At 45.0% G+C, this 26,539-nt stretch overlaps 1 protein-coding gene across 1 annotated transcript in view; it reads left to right on the forward strand.

Moving 5' to 3' along the window:
- Positions 1-26,539, forward strand: part of anos1 (anosmin 1) — a 49,103-nt gene that overhangs the window by 19,898 nt on the left and 2,666 nt on the right. The window contains exons 3-13 of the mRNA XM_084363002.1: positions 6,057-6,119; positions 6,437-6,659; positions 12,088-12,272; positions 12,590-12,719; positions 15,857-16,062; positions 18,418-18,562; positions 19,909-20,055; positions 22,988-23,076; positions 24,213-24,384; positions 24,919-25,139; positions 25,831-25,972. Coding sequence (XP_084219128.1) covers positions 6,057-6,119; positions 6,437-6,659; positions 12,088-12,272; positions 12,590-12,719; positions 15,857-16,062; positions 18,418-18,562; positions 19,909-20,055; positions 22,988-23,076; positions 24,213-24,384; positions 24,919-25,139; positions 25,831-25,972 — 1,723 coding nt within the window. The remainder of the gene's footprint in view (positions 1-6,056; positions 6,120-6,436; positions 6,660-12,087; positions 12,273-12,589; positions 12,720-15,856; positions 16,063-18,417; positions 18,563-19,908; positions 20,056-22,987; positions 23,077-24,212; positions 24,385-24,918; positions 25,140-25,830; positions 25,973-26,539) is intronic.

Below are 26,539 nucleotides of genomic sequence, written 5' to 3' on the forward strand. Positions count from 1 at the left end.
TAAAAGATCTTTTTATCAGATTCGACTGGTGATACTGTACATGCAGTTTTTATGGTCCTGGTGACCATCAAAATGAAATTATGGCTTTCTCCCCATTCATTCAGATAGGGGCCTGATATTGGTTGATATCGGGCTGATTAATGATTAATAAATAATGAAAACAACAGATGTTTAGTGTCTCAGCGTGGCCAATTTAGTAACGCAGGTGTGGTCACTGACATATTTTTGTGATGTGTTCAGTGTTAATCTTGAATTATTCGTGCTGTTCAGGGTTACCTATAAAAGCTGTGCTCAGTTTGGGCAGTGGGTGTTTTCTGCACAGACAGTGTTGGGAAACCGGCTTGTTAAAGTGCCTCAAAAGGGTACGAAACTCTCCCAGCCATCATTGGCACAAAAGATTGTCGCCTGCATCAAAAAGAAGTCGAAAAAGTTCTTTGATGAAATGTCAAAGGTATGCGGGGTGTGACCACTTGCTCGCAGTCAGCCGTGGTTGTGCTGTGGCTTCCATGTCCCACCTCAGCTCAACCCTTCATCCACTTTGACCACTGTGAATTTCTGGATCCCTCAGCTGCCAAGATTGCAACAGTAAACTCCAGGCTGCGAAACGTCTCTCACATCTTACATGTCCCTCGAGAACCTGTTCTACAGTCTGTGATTGGCATATTTCATTAAATGACTTGTCTTCTTGTGCAGTTGTCTTACAGCAGACACAAAACATGTGTCAGTGACATCACCTGTACTGTGTGGTTGGCTATAGGCTGGGAAAACACACGGAAAAAGATCACAAAAAGAAGTTGGAGGCTACAGAAACACGGCCTTGTATCGTTGCTGGCAAGTGAAAGTGCATTGGCCGTGTTTGCGAAAGATATATCACATGATAAAAAGCTCATTCTTGAGCCTGGCGCTCTCAGATCTATCTGCTCTGGAGAGACTTTTGGAAAACATCCATTTTAGTGTGATCACGCTGGCTTAGGGCAGATGGAGGGCCGAACCAGGGAGAAAAGATGAGTTTCAAAATTTATCTGGATTAGAGCGGACATGGTCTGAGAGTGAGGGAGAACGAAAGGCAGATAAGAACTGAGGAGAAACTGGGCAAGTCGAGCGGAGGCGACAGCCAAATAAAAGTGAAATAGAGTGAGAAGTGAGTGAGTACGTGGAGTAAGTGCCTGTTTCAATAGAGGAGGGAGCAGAGGCCCCGCCGACCTGCTCCTGGATGGGTCGATAGATATGAGCGGGGGGCTGAGAGCTGCCGGAATAATTGAGTCTGGTCATCGGGAGTGTGAAAAGCGCGAGGGCAGCAGAAAATAGCCATAACTCAATGAGATTGGGGGTGAGATTTACGACGTGTATGATCAACAACAGAGATTCCTCCATATCGGAGTCTCCCAGGGAAGCAGAGCGCTGCTGCTCCATCCCGAGGGGCGGCAAAGGCACCTTGTAAATATCTGTTGGCACCGCTCAGGCTTTCCACTGACCGCTGGGATCGATGCGCCCGGCTCCCAGATGTCATCCCCGAGCTTTTGAGAGAAAAGATACAGGAGTGGGAGCTGTGTAGGTGTGTGTCTGCTGAATTTAATTTACAAAATAACAAGATCAGTCGGAGCTGTCTCACTCATCACCCCGCGATTGTACAAATATGTTGTGGCAAAATGTCAGCTGCACAATTATGAATTATAGCCCGTCTTTTATTTTGTATGTTTTGTATACAGCGCGTATTGCTAAGCCCGGGGCAGTCTCGACTGGTAGCAGCTCATGCTCCATTAACTAAAACAAAACACTGCCGTGACATTATATGTATGCACTTTTTGCTTATGTTATTTCAGCCGTTCACTCACCCGGGCCATTTTTTAACGATGTGTGGAGATGCCCCCATGATGGAAAAAGGCAGTTCGGCGCACAGCAACCAACCCCCCATCGCTCTCCCTTTCCCTCTCCTCCCCCCCCGTCTCACCCCCTGCCTCGTCCCAGCCATGACAAAGTGAAGATGGGCTGTGGCGTTGGCTGCCATTCAGCCTGACTCTCTCATCGGCCCCACAGAATGCCTTTCAGGGTCCCCCAGAGTAACAACCGCTGCGTTTTATTACAGCGTGAAATTGGGAGTGAAAGAGCGCCATGGATGTTCCTACTTAACCATGCAGAATGTGTCACTGTTGGGTAGGAAGATAAGAGGACAAAGGGGAAATCAGCCGCTCAAATGCTTTTGTTCGGACTAACAGCTCAAGTCCATTGAAACAACCCAGGGCTCTTGTTTACCTCTCAGAGTAAAACCATTGGTGTCTTTTTAGGTGAAATTTGTCCAGGAATATGTTAACATCACATAGGATAATGACATGCATTCCCATTCAAACAGATGGCGGCTGCGTTGCCAGCTGGAGAGATTTGCTCGAGGGAGACCCAGACATTGGCACCCAAACCCAGCAGATACACTTTGTCCAGCTCAATTATGTTCTCCACTCCAGTTCCATGGTGTGTTTTCCCAGATTAGATCTCAGAAAAGTCAAACACTAGCATAGCTATCGGCGGCGCAAGATGTGCAAATGTTTGAGGGTTTTCAAGCCTCGAAGGGACCCGGTAACACCAACTGTGAGAACATGGATATCTCCTGATGTGATCCCAGGAATAGAATGGCATTAGTTTCATGATCGATTAATCTGTTGATTATTCTCTCGATTAATCATTTAGACACATCACATTCTCCCAGAGCCAAAAGTGACGTCTTCAAATTGCTTCTTTATTACAGCGAACAGTCCAAAACCCAAAGACTCTGAATTTACTGTCATAATTGACAAAGAAAAGAAGCTGGAAGCACCAAATGTCGAGTTCTTTGCCTGATAAATGACTGAAACAGTCGATTGTCAAAAGAGTTGGCAATTAATCTTCTGTCAATCAACTAATCGACTGATGGACTCAAACCCAGATTCCACCTGGCCCGTCTGCGCAGAGCTTTGGCTGCGCTACAGCCGCCGGAGCAGTCAAGCTGCACAGGGCAAAACATTTTTCAAGCAAAAATGTCAAACATTTGCTGTTTCCAGCTTCTTCAATAACATTATGCTCCTTTTCTTTGACATTTATGTTTTTTTCTTGTCACCAAGAGTTGAGTTTTGGACTGTTGGTTGGACCAAAGAAGCGATTTGAAGATGTCACTTTGTGCTCTGGGAACTGGAGCATTTTTCACATTTTTGTTTCTTTTTATAGACTAAATGGTAATGAAAATAATCAAATGCAGCCGTACTTGCAACGACCAATGCAGTATATCTTTTTCGATTTCGAAAGTACATGTTTCAGGAGGAAGAGGGTGTGTGTCTGAATGGGTGGAAACTGCGACCCCCCCCCCATCGACCAAAGTTTCACAACAGCTTACAGAAGATATGTGGTGGCACTCTCCCAAGCATGCTTTTGGCGGCGGCGGTGCCATGGTTTAGATTGAGCACCAAACTGTGTAAATAGGAATCAGGGACTTGATTGATGAGAGCACCTTTGTAATTATATACAGCCATCCTATTTGCTTTGGCAAGACATCTGTCGTCGGTCCTCCTCTTCCCTACTTAAATGTCAGGTTGTGGGTGTGGCCGCCGAGAGTCGCTGACAGATTGTCAGTTTTCAGCACACCTGCAGAGAGCTCTCACTGCCTCCACACAAACGCTTATCTTTGTGAGGAGTTTACAAGATACCAGCTCATTCAGCAGAAATCAAAGAATTTTAAAACGCAACTTCCTTAGAAGAATTCAGCAGTTTTTCTTAGTTGGGAACTTTTGCCCCGAGGAGGAAAAAAAACAGAAAAACCGGGACTGGTGGGGGGTGAGACAACACGAAACACACAGCCAGCATTCTGATGTGTGTTGCAATATCCTCGGTACGCAATGTGCTGTGTTAATTCATGCTGCTTGGCACGCAAGCCCGAGCATCTTGAGGTAACGATGATTCTATTTTCACTTGCATAGTTGTGATCGTGTTGAACCAGAAGGAGATTCGTCCTCAAGAAAAGCCCGTGGAATGCATTCAGCCGGTGCACACAAGATCTTTCAATGAGTAAAATGAGCTTGATCCCCCCGGCTTATGTGTGTATGTTCAGTGATTTGTAGAAGGGATTTGGGGGGCTTTAACATGTGCGTCTGCTGGCTGCATGTCCTTTAGACACTGGTGTAGGCGCACACAGCCATCGCCTCAACACCTCATTGTTCTAGCGCCTGGCTTGTGTGAGGATGCTGAGGTTGCTTGCTACTGCTCGTCTTCGCCGCGGGCTGCACTCTCAGAGGACACAATCGAGAACAGAATAAATGACAGAAGGTCAGCGTATTATTAATAGCAGATGATGATAAAACTGCACAGACTGTCTGGACGGTGCAATTGAGCTCATATGTCTTCTTAAATCTCTGAGGTGTTGCAGCGGTTTCACCTGATCAGCCGTGTAGAAACCACATTAGTTTCTTTTGCAGCTCTCGGCTGTCACAACTGCGTGCTCTCCTTCCGAAGTCTCCGATTTCCCCCCTTGGCGCGTTACGTTTTATATCATCGCCGCAGAGATATCCATATTGCTATGAAGTAATTAAGAAAATACCCTCGCTCTTCCCGCCCTCTGGAGCCAGCTATTTAACACTCAACACACTGTCCACACAGGGCTTCTCGGTTTGCCCGAGACGAGGCCGGGCACAGCAGAGAGGGCCCGGGTTGTAATCGAGCGCTGGCAGGCGTGTGCACGGTCCTGATTGCAGCGCGTTCCTCCAGAAGCAAGGTTTACGTTTCATCATGCGCCCGTCCACCGCACTCCATAAAAAGCAAATAAACTTTTCACTGGCAATGGCATAATAATGACAGAGTCGGCTAATGAGCGAATTAAAGTCGTAAATACAACCCCGGCCCCCTGACTCAGATGTGAAATTTCTTACATCAACTTGGTGTTGAACACACTCTCTACTGTAGGCGCCCTCATTTAACCACGCCGCCTTACGTAACAGCACATATTGCACTGATGATCTTTTTTCAGGAGCCTCTTATCCGGGCTAAAAGTGGACCTCCGCTGATGGCAGATCTCCATATCTGCTCTATCATATCTCCCTCTCCCACTCACTGAACATACTGGACTGTCCCAGATGAAGAATGTGTTGAAAATGTGCTGCTGTACCTCATCCCAGACATTACTGTAGCCGGTGCAGGAGTCTAAATTAAATGGAGTTGAATGAGTGACTTTGGCAGGTCTCTGGTTGGTGTGGTTTGGGCTGCTCCCCAGTGCAGCACAGAAGCAGCCTGGCAGCCGTTTGACTGTTTGACTGAGCTTACTCTTCTCTTTCACACCAGCGCTCGGCGGCCAGCACCAGGAGCATATAAGACCCGAGCTTCTCTCGGCCCCCATCTGAGCGCCTTCCCCGTCCCTGCGGCGGCATCTGCCTGATTCTGTTGGACACGCATGAGCTTTTGTGTTATATTCCGTTTGCTTTTATTCAATTAGATTCACTCAGGGTATAGCATTTAAAAGCAGGAGGATTGGTAAACTCTCATTTAAAATTTTATCATCCCGTTATGTTTGGCAACACGACTTGCCGATGCCCATGCCAAGCATTCACTAAATTTGTTCCACGTGTTTTAAAAAAAAAGGGAATCCCAAGAACATTAAATCAAGTGTATCATTTATTAAGTGCTCTCTGCTCAGACGATAGGGAAGTGTGGTGCCAGCGCGTATCAGGCCCAGACATGAGCAGGAGAAGCGACAGTATAAGAATGAGGCGTAGACATCATGGTGTTGAGGCATGAAGATGGAATCCGCCAGGGTACTTCCAAGCATCGGTAGATTTCTAGACACAGCGCACACAGGGTGTGTCGGCCTACTCATTACGGACAACCCCTCTGCCCCGTGTTTGCTTTTGTAGAAAGAAGACTGTTTATATTCTATGAAGGTATGCCGGGCTTCTGTGACAAAAAGAGGTGTGACCGGTTGCCGTGAACGGGCGCGGGATGTGGCTGAGTGAGGTGCCTGTCAGGCAGCCAGCACCATCTCCACAGCGGTGACTCTTTGATGTGGCTCGCTCTTTGAAGAACTGACACCCTTCTCCTTTTCACAGTGCCTGGAGCCCTGCAAGGAATCCTGGGACCTGAAGGAAAACCAGTGCCAGGATTTATGCGAGGTATGTCACTACCGCAAATACCGTGGTTGCCTCAGACACGAGTGTTCTCGCATTTTTTTTTTTAAAATTCATGCTTAGTTGGAAAATTCAGTAAGAGGAAAGTTTGAGAGGAGTGTGAAGTAACTCTTTCTGCACTCCGTGAGGCTGAATCAAAGCTGTTTAATGTAGTCGCTGCTCCTGTGAGTCATAAGCTGAAATGTAAACAGGACAATCCCTGTTAGCTCACAGAACTGCCAGCTCGCAGCCAGGCAGGTTAGTCTTAAAAAGTAATCTGACATATATTTTTCCCCTCTCCTCCCCCTTCTCCTACTCCTTAGCCCCTCTTTCCCAAGAAGCATTATGAGTGTCTGACGAGCTGCGAGTTCCTGAAGTCGGTAGAGGGAGTGAAGCAAGGCGACTGTCCTGCCCCGGAGAAGGCCAGCGGCTTTGCAGCAGCCTGCGTGGAGAGCTGTGAGGAGGATGGAGAGTGTTCGTCTGTGAAGAAGTGCTGCTCCAACGGCTGTGGCCACACCTGCCAGCTGCCTAAGAACCTCTACAAAGGTAACACTGACGGAGTAACTTGCAGCTTTTTTGTGTTAATATAAAATGATGTTGGAGTACAAATGTTTTTAAGTTAAGATTTTTGTCCTGGTTGATTTCTTGACCAGCAACTTTATCAGAAACACAACAAAAAAGCAACTGGAGTATCTGTTTACAGTGCAATCGATCATCGTTCCAGTTTCCCATAGAGCTGCAGGGCATTGCAGAAGAAGTCGGTTACCTTGTTGAGTTTGAGGTTTGCAGCCCATCGCCTGCAACTTCCTCATCCAAGAGCTCAGTTTGGCTGCTCCTCGGTGTATCATTACTCCCTGCAACAGTTAAAATTGATCTGCCGTCCAGAGATGCAAAACAAAATGTCCATTTCCTGTGACTGCCTCACAATAAAAGCCTCCTGTGTTTTGCCAGTTGAATGCTTTTAATGTGAAGGTGCACCAGGAGGAGAGGAAACGGTAAACAGAGGGGCAGTTATCAGTGAGATGAAATTGAAAACAGGAAAGACGGATTTCATAGATGCATTGTTTAATCCCTTGAGGAGGCAGTTTGAGTCCAATGTGGGAATGAAGCAATGAAAACTACTATATAGTGAGGTAATTTCACAATATAAACTCATTGGCTGACTCTTCCTGAAAAGATTCTCACCACAAATAGTATCAAAAACAGGGTATGCTTGTAAATCTTGAGGGTTATAACTTCCAGTGTGGAAACGCAGACTCCACCACAAACAATGAAAAGTAGCATATGGAGAAGTAATTCAGAATATAAACCCACTGATCCTTGTTACTGTATTGCATCGGCGTGTTGTTGTTGTTCCTAACACATTATAATTAATGTTGCTCCAGGACCGTCATCTCAGTGTACAAGAAAGAGACAAACTCCACATTTCAAACAAGCTGTTGTGGCTGAATATGTTCAGTACACGACTCTCACTCAAGAGACCAGGGTTTATATCTTGATTGGAACATATTATCATATAGTGCAGTAAGTTTACCTATTATTGTCTGTTTCTTTTTGTTTTTCTGTCAGTGGTTTGGTTTAGTTGTGGTTCAGGCAACACAAATATTTAATTAGGTTGAGAGAACATAGTTTGGGTTAAAATAGACCCTTGAACAGCGTTTAACACATATATGATATATATTGTTAAAGTGATATGATATATACCGTCTAAGATTTTGGATACTGTTACGTCACAATATGGCATAGGTGTTGTCTTTTCCTTGTTATGAAGGCTGCATTACAGTAAAGTGATGTGATTTTCTGACTTGCCTTGACCCACTTAGTCATTATATCCATATAACTGATGATTATTAATCAAAAATCTGTTTGTGTTCATATTTTTGTACCAATAGTCATCCCTACAATATTGTCACAATATTAATATCAAGGTTTTGTATCAAAATATTGTGATTTGACACCTTATCCTAGCATTTGTGAAGTGCCTTTGAGGACATTTCAAAATATCGTGATATATATTGTTTATCGGGATACCGCCTAAAAACACCGTGATATTATTTAACGGCCATACCGCCCAGCCCTAGTTACAAAGGATAACTTCACCCACTGGACTGTTTTCAAAACCCAGAATGAAATTTATCAGATTACATGCAGCTTCCTCTGCAGCCACAAAAGGCTTCATACTCCTTTTTTCCCCCCACATATGAAGTTTTACTCCACAAGGAACACACTTGAATGTGTAAAAATTGGTGAAGTTACCCTTTACAAGATGACGTGTTAATGTTGTGCCCTCAACTTGTCCGTTGCCCCCATGTGGCAACAAAAAAACAGCTACTGCAGGTTTAGATTAAAACGCGTTGATAGATTATGATTGCGAAGTCGCAAATTTATTAACTGGAGGAAGAAGGGATGCACTTAGTGTCTAAACGTCGGACTGTTTGCTCTGATAAAGTTGTTTAATTGTGCGTTCGCTCAGCGTCTCATCTCGTTATTTAATTATTGCTCCGAGAGTGACCAAATTAACACGGTTCATCACTCCCTCCCTCTCTATTTATCCTGTTCAGTGAACGACGTTTCATCAGTGTGGTAATGCTCCAGTGCAAACATCTTGTTCTTAATGTGATTAAACTGTCGCAGTTTGCATAATTTTCATAAATAGCGTTGAACCAATTAATCCCCCTCTGTCAGACATTAATTGTAAATCGCAATGACGCAAATTGCAGATTATCTCGGACCATTTTTGAACTTGCTTTAGAAACCGTGAATCTTCATTTCGTCTCTGCGCATTGTACTGCGCCCACACATCCCTCACGCCGTCTCTGTTGTAGATTGGAACAAATCTTTGGTCTCGAATTTGCTGGATAAGCTTGAGGGTTTTGCAGACACAGATGTACCCAAGAATCTTTGCTCCAGTAAAATGGTTTAATAGCGCTGCCCAAGGCGACCCGGGTGCTGAGTCGTTTTGTGAGACAACCAAGAGCCTCTGAACTCGGAGATGGGAGCTGGAACTACATTATATACACTATCAGCACACAATTGCTGGCAGCCCGAGGCCATAACATTGGGGAGATGTTGAAGTGAGACCAGTGGCGGATGAGTCTAAATCAAGCTTTGAACTGCGGCAGTGATAGGCTGTAGCTGCTTTGAATCACACTGCAGTGAGTGTGTTTTATTGTGTTTAGCCGAAAGAAGCAGCAGCGTGTGATTCAGAGTTAGAGCTCCTGCACACACAAGAGCTTGCTAGTGTTTATATTTGATTTGGAAAAAATCCCCAGGGACTTCATGGTGGATGTCACGCACAAAAGGTGAACAGCACGTTAATCGGAAGGAAAGATGAAAGCAGGCGTAACCTTGAAAATTTCAATACAGTCACCCTGTCAATGAAAGGCATTCGGCGCGCCGCGAGACCTTCGAATCGAGCGGCACCGCCCGATGATTCAGTCCGAACACCGAGCACCGTCGGCGCTGCGTTCGCACTGAATCGCACCGAGCGTTTTGGTGAAAGTCGGGATGGAATTCCCGTCCTGGTCCTCCTCTGTGTTAAAGGTCTAATGAGGCGCTCATGGGTTGAAGAGCGTAATTGTTTCTATGTGTGCACGAGTGTGTAGTCTTTGCCGTGATGAGCTATGATGCTGGAAGCCATTAGCAAACACAAGCGGGGAGAAATGGAGCGTTTCCCCTCAGTGAGATCATTCTCAGATGTGTGTGTTCAGGTTAGGGTCCCCAGTCCATGTGTTTGTCCCTGAGAGAGGAAAACTGAGGAGACACTGGACCCCCACTGGGCTTTTGATCTGGAGCAAGACTTCTTATTCTTCTTCTTCTTCTTCTTCTTCTTCTTCTTCTTCTTCTTCTTCTTCTTCTTCTTCTTCTTCTTCTTATTCTTATTCTTCTTATTCTTATTCTTATTCTTATTCTTATTCTTATTCTTATTCTTATTCCTATCCTTGTCCTTCTTTTTGATCAGTAGAGCCTGACCCTGTGGCCCATCATCCATTGTGTATTGGTGGGGGTGTGCCTCAGATAAAATTGCTTTATTCAGAATTTTAAATATTTACAATATTAATGAGGTAATAATACAACCTCACAAATATTTATTTTTTCCATAACTGAATAAACAAGCTGTTTTCAGAGGAAATAAGGTCCCCAGAACACTGTTTGAGGCTGGAAAGGGTCCGCCAAATATAAACAAAGTCAAACAGTTTGAAATTGTGTTGTCCTTTCAGGTCAGTTTGTTAATTCGGTTTGTTCAGGCATAAAAACAGTTTCACTTTCACATCTTTTTCTCTGTTCGCTTAAAGAAATGGCACCAATCCCACTTGTTATGTGTCTTTTCTGATCAAATCCAGACACAGTTCAACACCATGTGTGAGAGCACCAGGGAAAGGAGTTGTTGGGTGGTTAAATCAAACAACATGTGAAAAATGTAGATGTCAGATTGACAACGAATTAAATGAGAGCCATCCTCCGATTTACGGTAAGCCCTTGTGCTACAGGCGGCGTTTGCAGTGTTTTCCTCCTCAGCCCCCCTTGTAATTAGAGCAGCCATTATGACAGTGTGTGCGTGAGTATTGACAATTATATTCCTGCGAGTGTAATCGTTGGCGTGATTAACACATGAATGGACACCGTGCTCTTGATGAAGCCTCCGCAGCAGCAGTTACATCATGCTTCGGAGTAAGCGTGCGGCCATTGAAAAATGAAACACTGTGTGATTCTTGGACCGAACCTGACCCTGAGAGTTATCTTTGGAACGAGCGGAGCTGAGAGAAAGTGCATTCGCCGCCCTCCTACATATTGCGGAAGAGAGGGGTTGTGTGCATGCGTGTGGTTTTTGTGCTTTGCAGGAGTGCCTCGTGCGACTTTGTGGGAAGATGAGCTAAGACGGAGAGGAGCGGAGGAATGCTGCGGTTACCTTGGTGTTTGTTATTGCGCAGGAAATGTGACACGCACGCACGCACGCACACAGGCGCGCACGAGCTCCACTGTGGAGCTGTGAAACCGCAGCACAATGACCCCCAGCTGTTAGTGTGCAGAAAGCTGTTATCAGCGGCACCAAACAAAGTACCGACTCCATATGCATGTGACTCAAGGACCCTCCTCCATCTTCCGGAGGTTTTATATGCATCAATCAATCACTTTTACATACCCTGGATGAGGACTGAATAGAGATATAAGTAGATCAGGCGCTCTGCATGCAAAACACAGTCTCGATTATGTTGTTTACCGACACGCAGCGCAATAGCCTTGAGCGTGCGTTGATGCTGTTGATAAATGCGGAGCGGTGTTGGGCCGCTCGGCAGCGGCAGAGGTCCGAAATGATGGTCTGGAGTGCTGTGTGATTTATTGAGAACTGCGGGATGTATTCAGCCTTCTCCTGTACTTCCAAACTTGCTTTTCCAATCTCCATCTCATTATCACTATGCCCGACGCTCAATCAACAACTCACTACGACTCCACTGCAATAAATCCACTTGAGAGAGTCGGTCTGACTTGGCTGAGCATTTGGCCCGGTCCTGCACTTAATAAATCTCTAATTTATTGCACATGGCCGCGTCGACTTTGTCTGAAAGGGCTGAATGTGAAGCGCAATGATCCGGATGAGATTTAAATGTATGTGTGTATGTTTGCACTGAGGGAGTGAGAGATGTTCCGCGCGCCATCTCGCATACCTTGATGTAAACGGCGTGTATCATCACTAAGAAGCGCAGCAACTCAAACACACCACCCCGGCCAGGAAATATCACAATCTGTCACAGGAGAAAGATGATGCTGTTGACCCGCAGCATGTATTAAATCTATTGCGGTGAGGTCATGTCTCGCTTTTCAATCTGTATCTGTCCAACTCTGATGGTGTCATTTCACTTTCCACCCCAGAAAGTACAAAAAAAAAACCCCAACACATTTCATGTTGGAAGTTCACCTACAGTGATGATATTAACTCCTGTCACGCTATCGTCTTCCTTGCATGTACTTTTAGGAGTCCCGCTGAAGCCGAGGAAAGAGCTGGTGTTTTTGGAGCAGCCGTCGGGTCAGCTGGAGATCCGCTGGTCGTCCAAGTTCAACATTTCCGTGGAGCCCGTCCTCTACGTGGTGCAGCGCCGCTGGAATTATGGCATCCACCCCAGCGAGGACGATGCCACAGAGTGGCAGACTGTGGCGCAGGTAGGAATCCTGCACACACTCGATGAAGGTTTTGTCTTTAGATCTCATCAAATGTTGGTATTCTTTTGATCAGACGTGTGGGATTGGTGTCACAGCTCCACATGTCCCAGCGTGCCACATGCTGCAGCTGTGAAAGTGCTGCACCGCGCTGACAGACTGTTGCACGCGGTTGCACATTCCTCACAGTCGCAGTGTCTTTGAAAGTTTGGCAAAGAGAAACACACAGATGACTGATGTGGCAGCAAACTCACACGGGGCTCTGACCCCGCTCGAACTCTGACCCCTGCGGTGTGCTCTCCCCCCCATCTGTCCCTCAGACTGCAGAGGAGCGCGTCCAACTGGCCGACATCAGAGCCAGCAGATGGTACCAGTTCAGAGTGGCTGCAGTCAACGTGCACGGGACCCGAGGCTTCACTGCGCCCAGCAAACACTTCCGCTCCTCCAGAGGTCGGTGTGTGTGTGTGTGTGTGTGTGTGTGTGTGTGTGCACTTATGCACGTGTGTGTGGCCTTGCTTTGTGACTGAGTTCCTGTTTGACACCCACTGCCCTCCATTTGTTACGGTTAAGACCTTGGAACAGGTGGAGCGTTTGGGAAAGAGTTTTCAAACCTGATTTGACTTGTTATCTGTTATCTGGAAACCAAGGGCATGTGGTGAACATTCAGCCAAGCATTCTTTATCACTGACAAAGAAAATGTGTATTTTATTTAAAAAGAAAAAAAAGTTTTAATTACCTGCCTTCTGCACCGTTCATCTCTTCAGAGGCTTAGTCACAGATGCTCAACTCCTTGGCTCCATACAGCAGCAGCAAACTGATTATTAACACATCAACACTTTTTTGATGTGTTAATCATAAAAAGTGTTTTCAGGTATTAAAGGAGCACTATGTAATTTTGGGGAAGAAATCTGAATCAGAAGAGAAAGATCTTCATTGACTTTCTTTGTTTTCTTGGCTGAATAAACTAAATAAACAAACTGACATTAAAGAACAACACACTTTACTTTGTTTATATATGGCGGACCCTGCCACTGTTCAGACAATGTTCTCGGGAACCTTATTTTCCTCTGAGAACAGCTTGTTTATTCAGTTTGGGAAAAGATAAATATTTCTGAGTTTGTATTATTACCTCATTAATACTTTAAATATTAAAATTCAGAGTTTGAATTTCTTCTCCAAAACTACATAAAAAAACTTTTGACATGTTTATTTATTCAGGTATTAGACCTTTGAATTCTCCTGTTTACCTGAATTGTCAATCAGTTTTTCCCACACATTACCCAGTGAGCTAAGTGGAAAGAGTAATTCATGCCAGTGCCAAGCAAAATGCGAGTAATGAGGAGCGACTGGGTGTGCAGAGCATTTGCAACCAGATCTTCATTTATGCCTTCAAAGGAGGGGTTTCCCCCTCTTTACAGTCATATAAAATGTAATATGTCTGAATTAGTCAGGATATTGCAGGTTTCAAATGAATGCAAGTGTTGTCTTGCTTCCAGAGGAGGCTGACGTAACCGAGGAGCGCTTCAGATCTTTGCCACAGATTAGCGAACGAGCTCTGATGGCATTCTGTGCTGCTACTCTCCAAGTTCAATGTTGAATGACACTAAATTGCAGTGTTGTGCTGCAGATGGCATTTGTTAAGGCGACGGCCAATTGTTGAGCGGTTCCAAGGGATTACAGGTTTGTAAATATAATGTTGTGTCTAGATTGGATCTGATGTGGGATCAGATTCAATCTAGACAGTGTGTGTGTTTGACATGTAGAGGCAGAGCCATGTGGCCACCTAATGTCAGCCTTATGCAGCCCCAGGCTTGGGGAGTAATGGGATACATGTAATGGGATTACATAACGAGGATACAAAAAGAGGATACTTTATTCCAGTGAAGTTACAGAAAAGATGTAATTAGATTACAGTTATACAAGTCTGTAAGCATGCACATGTGCACATTCTTACAGAATACACATCATTCTTTATTAAGATTAAATATCAGTCATTTTAATGACATTTATTTTCTCTAATCTCTATTCCATATGTTTGCTATTGAGGGAATCAAGTTACATTACTTTAAAGGTGCATTATGTAGTTTTTTTCTTCATTTTTTTTTAGGCCTAAACAAACAAACTTTGTCACTTTGTTTTCATGACTGAATAAACAAAGTGACCTTAAAGGACGACACATTTCATATCATACTTTGTTTTACTTTGTTTATATGTGGCGGACCCTGCCACCTTCCTAGCTTCAAACAGTGTTCTGGGGACCTTATTTTCCTCTGAGAACAGCTTGTTTATTCACTTATGGAAAAATAGTTTGTATTATTACCTCATTTATATTGTAAATATTAAATTGAGTGAATTTCTTCTCTGAAACTACACAGTGCCCCTTTAATACTAACTGCATTTTTAAAGTGAACCTGTGTAGCCCTGAGTCCAGTGTCTGATAGCATGCAGATGAGTGTCTCTATTGTGTGGACCACTTTCCAATTTTTTATCTGTCATCTATCATCCTCTAATGCACAAGCTTCAGAAAAACTTGTATTATTTATTCATTAATATGAAGTTGTTTAGGAGTGGAACTCTGGCAGATGTTGCAAGCGGATTACATGTTCTGCCAAACGCTAAAAACCGGTGCCAAATCCAAAAAGTATTAGCGCGTTTGGTGTGTGTGTGAGTGTGTGTGTGTGTGCGTTGACCCGTCCTGTCAAGCCTCCGTCATACATTCACTCCCCTGAGCGTTCTGGACGGCTGTCAGGCAGCGCCAGACACCAGGTGGGAAAAGGATTCTGCTGTGGGGATGGAAACCGATCTCCAATCAGGCCAATCAGTGCCAGAACGTTGATAGATTGATGGGAGCTGTCATGGATTTGATGAGCTCCTGGCCGCTCTGTCATGCCATTGTTATTTACATAGCGCGGCTGTATCATCTGATTGCAATTTCGCACTACTACTACTTTGTTGGGGCAATTTGTAAGGACTGACTGCTTATTTATGTTGAGCAGCCAACATCAGCTGGTATGGAGAACCGATGAGTCCGCTTGTGTTTTCGGGCCGGATTAAATGTGTTTCAGGTGGAGACGAGGCCGTGGCGTGAGTCATTTTCTCATTAAAGGGCTATTCCCTCTGGTGTGGTGTCTGGCATGTGGCCCTGCCTCTCCTCCTGACATCAGCAGGCTGGGTCACAGCACACACGGATACTTTCAGAACCAGCTTTTACACTGGACACACACACACATTAGGTAGAGTACAGGAATGTCGAGTGTGGAGCCAAAGTGAGCAGCATGTGTTTGTTAACCTCCGACCTGCGCTCTAGGTCTTGTCATGGACGTGACATGACACCTGTCATAACATCTCATGGCAGATTGTCAGTGCAGGACTAATTACTTTACACAGTGTCACACCGGTCCCCCTCCTCAACCGCCATGCTTACCCTCAAGTGGTGAAAGGTGTCTCGGCCTGTAAAACATTCAACCTGAAATTACACCGCCTTGGTTCAAGATTTGTCACATACAAGAACCAGAGGCCCTCTTTGTCTTCCTCTAAATGTCTGCAGATGTACTAAGTGTTTTTTCATGTTGCTGCCATGTCTTCAGATCCTTCCGCCCCTCCCAGCCCGACCAGCTTGCGCGTCGCCAACGTGACCGTGGGCGAAGAAGGCCTCGTGACAGCCCGTCTCAACTGGACCCTGCCAGAGGAGCCCGACATCCCCATACATCACTACAAAGTGTTCTGGAGCTGGACCGTGCCCACCAAGTCCATGGTGCCATCCAAGAAGAAAAGGAGAAAGACCACCAACGGGGTAATCTTCTTCCCGGCCTGTCTCAGTGACGCCTTCTTTCTCCTTCTCCTCTTTTTCCTCTCGCTAAGTCTTGTCCAGGATTATCTCAGCATCTTCGCCTGTGGCTTCGACACGTCACTGTAAATATCCATGTGGTGGAAAAAAAGGATAAACATGGAATAGATGTTGCATTTATTTATATACACTTGCGAGGCTATCAATCACACACAGATTGGTACAATGTGTTCTTCACTGTTATAATTCCTTATACTGATGAAAGAACCTTTAAACGCACAGTTAAGCTTTGAAAGAAAACACATTAAGCGTGATAAATAGCCCGTCTTGTTTCTTAAATATCTCAATTTGTATCGCTCACATTTTTCTGGGTATTTCGGAGCTTTCATTTTCTCCCACTCAGCATTTGATTGTGTGATTCAGCTAAGTCTGAAGTGGTACATTCATTTGTCTAATTTTTAACATAGCTCACAGTCGCCTCAAAGTCAAGTGGTTATGTAATGACACTCACAGTTCCTGTCCCGTCCTTATCTTTTACATTAATGCACAGCGTGTCTGAGATTCTGCAAAACAGGGCAAAGAGACATTATCCAACACCGACATAAATATCATGTTGAAAGAAGAAATGTTAATCAGAAGAGGAAGATCTTCATTGACTGATTTTTTTCTGCCTTAACAAACTAAATAAACAAACTCTCTTCTTTGTCATGACTGAATAAACTGAATAAACAAACTGACATTAAAGGACAAACACAGTTTCATACTCTTTAACTTTGTTTATATGTGGCGGACCCTGCCACCTTTCTAGCTTCAAACAGTGTTCTGAGGACCTTATTTTCCTCTGAGAACAGCTTGTTTATTCAGTTATGGAAAAAAATAAATATTTCTGAGTTTCTGTTAGTACCTCATTAATATTGAAGTATGTTAGAATTGGCCACCTGTTGAATTCATACTCCAAACATAACTGCTAACTGCTGCTAACTGTTGCCTGTGACTGCTGCCATTAGCTAGTAAGCTCAGTTAACCGTGCAGCTAGTGGCCGTATCAGCTGACCCTGCCTGGACTGGGATGGTACATGTGATGGTACATGTCTCGGGCTTTCATCTCTTGAGGTACAAAATGGCTAGGGGCTAGCTGGTTTGCATGCTAACTTCAAAAGTTAGCACTCCAACATGGTACATAGATGTCTTTGACGAAACGTCAACACTATTGTTTCTTCATATTCTCTTGATAATTTTAGTTTTTGAACATTTTAAGCTAAAATTCTTACAACATCCAAGAAACATTTCTCCAGTAATGACACAAATATCGTGTTTTAAAGAAAAATACCAGCGATTCCGACTGTCAATTCCTTGGAAGAGTTTACTCTGCATGCTGGAACAATCTCAACTATGCGGCCCAACCAGACCGAAAAGTTTTTATGGCCTTTTGTCTGGGATGTCACACAGACAAAGAACCCACTTGCGATCACAAAGAAAGATAAATATAATTTGGTTATGAAAGCTTAAACAAACAGGCAAGCTGCAGGCTAACAGAGTTAGACTCCTTGGCTTGGGGAGCTGAGAAAGCCACAGACTAATATTTTGATTGTATTACAAATATGTTTTTACTTAGAAAATTACACAATTATGCATGCAAGCATTGACTGGACTGTCACAGAGTGAAGCGATGAGGCCATAGGCACATAGAAGTTGTATTGACCTTAGAGCGGGATCACTGACTGTCCTAAAATCACACACTTCTGACATGAATAACTGAATAAGTTTTGCATTAAACAGTTTTGTTTGTGTGACCGGACATAGCTGTGGTCCAGTCTCAGTGAAGAGCTTTTTAATTAGAGACCCGAGCATAAAGACAGATAGTCTAGACGGTCCACACACACCTCTATAGAGTCTTCTCCTGAATTAGTTGATGAAATGAATAGCAGATGTAGCACACAGGAGATAGAGGTGGGAGACACCAGACACCTATTGACACATGTACTACTGGTTTCCACTTTGGCACCTCGGGGCTTTGAAAGCAGCCTGCTGGTAGAGGAATGTCAAAACACGCACAGTCAATAACAAGAACTCATCAAGCTCACGCTGCTGGTGGAATGTTGCAAGTCAAACACAGCGAGGAAGCCCTGGGAGGCTCTGATAACACGGCTCCCTCACAAGGCCCTGAAGGCTATCTCCTCGCCACGATACCTTCCTCAGCTCCGCATGTGTTCTTAATAAGCAGGGCTTTCCCACAGGCCCCGGCTGGCCCGGGCTGAGCCGAGCTGGAACTACGGCCGGGACAATGACAGGGCTTTGAAAGGGGCCTCTAGTGACTGTGTGGTAACACAGAAATGCCAACAAGTGTTTTGTGTTGTCGCAGGCGCAGAGCTGGGTGGATCTGGAGGGGCTTCAACAGAACAGCAGCTACACTGTGGAGCTGCAGGCTGTCACGTACTGGGGACAGGTGCGACTGAAGAGCGCCAAGGCTTCCCTCCACTTCAGCACCAACCAGAATAACGAGTCAGGTAAAAGCTGGTGCTCATTTTCTGTTGGTCATTCAGCTGTCGGACTTGTTATATTTTGTATTCACTAGGGATGGCAGCGTCGGTCAGTTAATCCACTATTTGAAGCATCCATACGACTTTGGTGATCCTTTGACTTTTATTCTACCACCGTGAGGTTGACATATATTGCATTTGAGCTATTCGATCAATCGTTTCCCCAACATTAACCATGTGTCTGTAATTGTTACCATGATGACGCAATCACCTGACTATGACAACAAAGGTCACCTAACAGAAGCCACCTGACGACCTTCACTGCATGGTCAAACACACAGATATTAAGGGCACAAAGCTTCCGAGACATGTGTATTTTCAGATCACAGGGCCTTTAGAGCAATGGGCATTTGCTTTTCGGAATAATGGGCTGTCGGACGAATGGGCTTTAGGTCCGGTGACGCACTTTCCGATCTGTTATGGGTCCTCAATACTTGCTGGCAGCTGGCAGTCCGCCTTGCTAACATGCTAAACTAAAATGATGAATGTGATAAACCAGCTCAAAAACTAGCATGTAAGCTGTCATTGTGAACATGCTTGCATTTAGCTTAATCAGCTGGGCCTGAGTACAGTGTAGTTCAGCGCAACTTTTTTAGTCAGACTGTATGAGAAAAGAAAAGGCCTCACAGAGCTGCTGGCATGGCTGCAGACTCTTGTTCCACTACATAAATGCCATTTGGTGAATACTTTTGGCCTGAATATCCTAGTATCGGTCAAGTGTCTACTCAGAAATTGATGCAGCACATGTGGCATCTTAATAGGCATGGTTAAGGCAATAAAGAGTCAGCTGAATTGCATTGTCATGCAGTACCTGAAATCAAACACAAACCTGGACGCATCTGCAGTTTTGTGATTGCTGAACCATGTGGAATTGGCTGAACCAGCCTCGCAGAATCCAATGTTCCCTTTGTTTGTTTGTATTTCTTGATAGTTAAATTTTCCTAAATTACTGAGAGTCCTCGGGCAAACAATCATCATGAGAACTGCAAAGAAGCAGGAATGGCCAAGGTACGCTGACATCTGCATTCATTTGGAGCTCCTGTGTGTTTAGGAAACACAGACAGAGCCTCAGTGCTGCCAGTGTGTACATTCTGAGCATGTGTGGCCCGAGAGGGAACTGAACCTCTAACCTTGGCAGGGATGGTGCCGTGTGTGTGTACCCATCGAGTTATGCATAAAGAGCGTGTTGTAGCTGCTGTGATCTTACAAAGACATAATTGTGTGTTTCTGTTACCAAGCTGGAGCGTATGCCACAAAACAGTCAGTGTTGTGTCTTAGCTACAGCGGCAAATATTTCTCCTTTCTCTTCCCAGTTAAATCAGCGCTCAAGCCGAAGAAGGAGGAGATATCCCCTGTCGGTCCGACCATGGCCAAACGCCCTTCTGGCCCTCTCGAGGTGGGGACGCCCTTCTACCAGGATGGCCAGCTGCAGGTCCGCATCTACTGGAAGAACCGGGGAGGTATGCTCTCTACTGTTTTGATTTATTGCTTCGTTAGAATCCAATTAGCACCTCGTTATGCCTATCAATCACCGTGACTCATGTGCACCGCAGTAAAGCGATTCTGAGTCACTCAAACAATGGAAGGATTCCTTTTGTAAACGGAGCATCGGACGGTATAAATGGAGTAAATGAAACAACGTGCCTCTGTGCTCGCCAGATTGGTGTAAACCTGCGCACACGGGCCGGTAGAGCGGAGCCACCGTTTAGTAAAGAACAATAAACACAGAGCGTAGCCGTGCGATGGGATTTATTGACAGCTGTATTTAATAGATCCTAGAGAGTCGAAGCGGCCCATTTTGTTTTACAAGACCTGATGTCATAGGTAACAGGAACGGTCACGGGTTGAAGCACCGCAAGGGGTTAAAGCCTATAGGAATGCCTGTCCCAGCGGCGTCCATTCCCCCAGCCCTTCTGTTAATACCAGAGTGGAAATATGGAAACCTTGAAAGCCATGCTCTCAGGGTAACCTGTCAAGTCCCATTCACTGGTCTATGTTATGTTACTAATATATGTCATCGCCTCAGCCAAACTCCACATCTTAGAGTCAAGAATGCAAACCCTGGCTGAAGGAGAGGCCTGGTGAGACACCAACTGCTGAATCAGAGTGAGAGAGAAGGGGAAGATGGAGTTGGCCCAGAGCTGTTAGCGAGGTTGGCCTGGACTCCGAGAGCTGAGTGATGCTGACGGGGATCAAGCATGGCTGGGGAATCGCAGAGTTAATCCCGGTCCAGCTTGTTTTTTCTCTCCTTCTCGCTCTTGTTTGCAGCGTGTGTGTGTGTGTGTGTCACTGCCACTCATTAGTCTGAGCCGTGACCCCCGGCTTCGACTCTCCACAACCTGCGTTCCACTACTGTAAACATACAGACGTGCAGATGGCCCGGAGAGTTGAGAGTCTCTGGACATCTGGTTTGTGTGACGGACAAAAGGGACAGGTTAACTGAACCGTGATTACACTCTCACTCATTGTCTCTGTGATCCAGAGCAGCCCGGACCTCTGGGTCGTCTCCAGAGAGCCTTACTGTACTGCCAGCTCAGATAATATATCGTTGTCTGCCCAGCGCCCAGACAATAGACAGCAGTCCGGACGGCGGTGGCGGCACTTCTGAGGCTCGCTTCCAGCCATGATTTATAGAACACCGGCGAGGTTGTGTTCTCTACCTGATTTCCATGTCCCATTTCTTGTTTTACATACCACTTCCCCTCTCCGTCAGACCCCGCTCAGCATATCTTGTTTATTTTTTCCCGATTTCCCGCTTCCCTGTAATTCCTCTCTTCTGCTTCCAAGGACCTAAGGGGCTCCTAGTGCCAGATCTGTGTCTAAGCCTTCAAAGGACCCCTTTTATCTCCCCCACTACAACCCAGGCCCGCGCCGAGGGGCGAACATAGCATAACTCAATTATTAATCGGAGAAGTATCTCACATATGCAAGCGACACAGCTGAATGAATAATAAATCTAGTAACATAAGATGAGGGTGATGAGCGGATAAACACAGCTGATGAGCTCAGGAGGCGCTACTGTACAGTAATGAAGCGAGCGGTGCTGCGGCGGAGAGAGTCGCAGCGTCCCAGCATGACCGAAGCTGCCAAACGAGAATGAGAATGCAAAATCTTTGGGAGTTTAGCCTTCAGCAAGCAAAAAACTAACGCAAAGACAAAGAAGGAAGTGGTTTCAAGTTCCTTTTTATTTCGAGTTATCGTGATCATCGATAATGGACGTGGTGATATCGGATCTCAGATAGGGAGTGTTGCAGTTTGTGAGGTAGACATCAGCTGATCATTTCAGTCTGTCAGATTGTCTTTCGTATCTGATTATTGTTCAGCGTAACACAACATTTACTCATGTACTGTCTGAAGGTACAACAATGATTCCAGTGATCAGAAATATGCTGGATATCAGATCTAATAATCAGTCAACCGTTGCTTTATAGTACATGCAAAGGGCCTACATGTAAATGTATGTGTAACTGATACTTTAATATATGTATTGCCAGCTTGACTGAAGTACAGTAAATATCAGATCCTTTTTTTCAAGTACTTTGCCTAAGAGTGACTTTTACCAAAGTAAGATTTAAGCACGATACCTTTACTTTTACTCAAGTATGATTTGTGGCTTCTTTTTACAACACTGTTGTTTAAGCTATAAAAAGTAAGAAAATACTGAACCCAGAATCATCTTGTTTTATCAGTCAACAGTCCAAAGCATGATTTGCGCCAATATCAAGAGAAACATCATTGAATTTGAGAACCTGGGACCTGCAAACGTTTGCCATTTTGGCTTCGTGAATGAACCGGATACAAAAATTGTTGTCACAAATAGAATAATATTACACTGACAACACTGTCTGAAAACAGCTAGACCTTTTTTTTAATGTATTTTGTTGAGTTGTGTACTGACATTCTCCCAAAAGTTTCCAACAATGTTCAAACCTCAGAGAAATCCATATTTTTATTCTAGGTAATGTTTTTTTTTTTTCATTTGGCTGTCTGTCAATGCCGTCAAATCCACTTTATCCCCTCTAGTTGAAACACCAGATGCGAGTTCATAAAGTGAGGAAGGAAGTCGACACACTAGCTTGCAAGCCACCCTGTTCTTGATATTGTTTCTGTTGCTCACTCATGATCCCATGCTACTTCACAGTAATAATACAACTCTGTCTTTTGTTATTGTTTTGATTGAAAGATCCCTTGCGACAGAAATGATGTACTTTGCATAAACTTTATGTTTAACACTTTAGAACGTTTTGCCCCTAATACGACCAGACTTTGATTTAAGTAAAAGTTTTCCCTGTAACTTTACACTTCATAAAAATGCAGAATCCTCTGATGATCTGAACGCTGAGTCGTGTCTTTGTGGTGCCACATCCTCTCATCTCACCCTCTTTGTTTCAGACCCCACTGTGAGTCGCTACCATGTCCAGTGGATGCCGGAGTACTGCAGCCACAACGAGACCCGAGGACCAGAGAAATCCGTCACGCAGGTTTGTCTCCAGCCGCCGTTTCACACAACGTCTGATCACAGTGCAGTGCCCAGAGCTACGGCTTGATCAGCAGCGCTGTGCCATAAGCAAAGCACGTGCCTAACCTTTTGTCTGATGCTTAGAAAAGGACAGCTCTCGCTAAAGAAAACAACTCTAGTGTGTGAGCCGGAGCCCTGTTGCGTTGGATTTGCACCGGGCAAATCACTGGCTGTTGTTTTGAATATTATGAGTCAGTCGTGTGGTCAGGCATGTGGTGTGTTGGCCAATAAAACACATTTACTTAAACATTGTTTCCCGGAATAGAGGGATCATTCACCTCCAACGGCCCCGGACATGCTCCTGCCTGGGGCTTTCTTTTAGGGTGCAGAGGGGTCTGCGTAAGCGTTGGAGGAGTCTGGGGGTGGGGGGGTTAACTGTTGGGGCTCAGGCTGATACAAGATGGCAGAGGCCTGGCAGTCAACACATTCTTCGGGGACCGGCACGCTGGTTGCTAGGAAATATACGTTCACATTTTCTATAGATCACTGGGAAGGCTTCCAGGATCGTGCTTTCATGTGAGCAGAGCGCCTCATTCACTTTTAACCAAAGCTGTTCCATATCAGAGAGAATATACACACACCATTTCTCAAGGGACTGCCTATTAATGTAGAACCTCCTTATTACAAAAGCGAGATCTAAATCCTCTAGTCAGCGCGAATTTTATTTTGGTTTCGTCGATAATAGATGAGAAAGGCATTTTTCGTTGAGATCAATAGAAGATTAAAGTTTGAAATGAGTGTAAAGTCGAAGACTGCTGCACGGAATTCATTAACATGGATTTACAGGCCATTCCCCTTTCAGATTACACATGAGTTCACTTTGCTCGCTGCTTGTTAATTAAGTTCTTCTCATGTTTTACCACATGTGGAAGCGATAAAAAATCATTCTTATTGTAAGCTGAATAGAAGAATAGCGGTCTAACCCCGACCATGTGACTGTTCAAAGTGGTCCTGTAATGTGGGGCATGTTCCTGCAGCCTTAGTGGGAATGCGATCTGCCCTGGCGCTGTGTATTTAATTATCTCTGAAGCTCCATGGGACCTGACCTGGGTGACATGTCAAAGTCATCATGGCTGAATAATGTGTTTCTTGGCTCAGGAGAACTACATCAACCTCCCGGGCCTGCTGTTCTCCTGCAAGTACAAAGTCACCGTTCACATGCTGAAGTCCAAGAGACGCTCCAAGGACGAGAGCACCACCTTCCTCACCCCATCCTGCGCTACCATCCGGAGCAAGACTCACAAACACATCCCCTGCCCGGGGGAGGGAGGTGAGTCTGCAGCTGTTTGACGCGTAAAGGGCGTTTTTAAAAATCGATCTGTGCTCGTGCAGACACTGTAGCATGTTATAATCATGAGGATCAGGATGAGTTTGACATTTCAGGAAATACATTTATTCGCTTTCTTGCCAAGGCAAGTTTTTTTTTCATCAAGACCCATGCATTATTCCCTGAGAAATTAACCAAAATGTCGAAGTTAAAGAAAGAGGGAAAAAATTCCATCCCTTCAGTCTGTGTCTGTGGATCCACGCCAAAAGTTAATTGGGTCTATTCTGGGCTGAGATCCATCCTCCATCCAAGTTTTGTGGAAATCCCTTCTTTAGTTTTTGTGTAATCCAGCTGAGAAACCAGCCAACCAATTTATGCTAAGCTTACTAGCTACATAATAAGCAGACATACTGTACATGAGTGAGGTATCAAGCTTCTCGTCTAACTCTCAGCACTAAAACAAATATGCCTATTTCCCAAAGTTGAACCATTCCATTAATATCAGCACCCTAACTGAGACCATCGTTCTCCCAACAGCTCCAGGGCTTCCAAAGGTTTTGGCTAAGCCAGAGAACCTGACGGCCTCTTTCTCCATCAACGACGGCAACATCACCGGCAACTTCCTGTGGCGTGTGTCCAGGATGGCTCCCAATCAGCGAATCACAGGCTTCCAGGTCACCTGGGCTGAGATAACTACTGAAAGTCGGCAAAACAGCCTGCCCAACAGCATCATCTCCCAGTCGCAGATTCTGCCTCCAGTAAGTATATTTTCTTTAAAACTGGATTGATGTTTTTCTAGTATGGTCATGCAGTAAGGGCTGTTTTTCAAATTCTGTAGATTGAATATGATTTCATGTACCACGGGGAGCCTGCTCTGTCATATATAGTCAGTTGGAAAGTATGTTCTGTCTCCAACGCTTCGTATCTTTGCATCTGTCAGAGGTGAGGGTGATGTAAGGATAACACTGTTGTGGCCTCTTTGCATGAGTCTTGCGATAAGCGGCGTTGTGTAGACAGACAAAGGGGTAGATCTGAGGAAGCGTCGTGTCCTGCTGGAAGTTTTCCTCCTCTACCTTTTCATCTGCCTTTGCGTCTTCTTCTTTCATCCTCCGTGCGAGTTCAGAAAAAAGCCGCTCTTTGACATAATCTGCTCCATCAACAACACGTTCCGCCTATCTGCACCTCCCAGCCTCTGGAGCTCGTCTATAAATAAAACCACCCACCGCACACTTTATCAAGCTGGCGGCAAAAAAGAGAGACAGCAGGCCTTGTGAAAACAAAGTCTTTGTTTTTGTCTGTGTCTTGTGCAAAGACAGCTCCGGCGGCTGATACTCCCGTGGTTTACAGCCCATTCAAATTCAGGTCCTGTCAAATTCAGAGGTACGTTCTGTTGTATTTCAACTGATTGCATGTCTTCTGCTGCTCTTCCCCCCCCCCCTCACTTGGCAGGATCATAACTTGCTTGTCGTGTCCAACCTGCGGCCGTCCACCTACTACAGGCTGGAGGTGCAGGTCATAACGACTGGAGGAGAAGGTCCTGCCACTGTCAAGACCTTCCAGACCCCCAACATATTACCGGTCATCCAACACCGTGAGTACCAAGTCAAATAACTCAAGGAATTTATGAGTTGAGCCTTAATTGGCTCAGCATTTTTTTTTAAAATGTTGGTATCTGTGGTGCTTCATTACTTTTTTTGCCGCGACTGTTTACACGGTGGCCATTTTCTTCTGACTATTTGTTAGATTACCTATCTTTTATAAGGGTTCAGCTTCCCACCCTCAGAGGAAAATGGCTGCTGTATGATTATGGGCTATTGTTTCATTTGGTGGCTATTCCTGCTCAGTGCTTACTTCATACTGCAGGTCGTCCATTATTCTTGTCATCCTCAAAGCATTGGTGCCACATTTTAGTTAATGCGATTGCTTTCTGGCGAGAGATAGAAGATGGATACTGCTCTTGCGTCAGTGCAATAAATAGAAGCCAACAGCCGGTTTAGCACAAAGACTGGAAACATGTGAAAAAGGCTAGCCTAGTAACAAAATCCACCCACCCACACCTCTGAAGCTAACACATTAACACTTCACCTGGCAACTTCTCAGAGCCAAGAAATAACCCAGCACATAGCCCTCTGCCAAACAGCGGATTTTTACAAGTAGT

This window comes from Pagrus pagrus (genome assembly GCF_965226575.1).
Source record: "Pagrus pagrus genome assembly, chromosome: 9".
NCBI classification, from domain to species: domain Eukaryota; kingdom Metazoa; phylum Chordata; class Actinopteri; order Spariformes; family Sparidae; genus Pagrus; species Pagrus pagrus.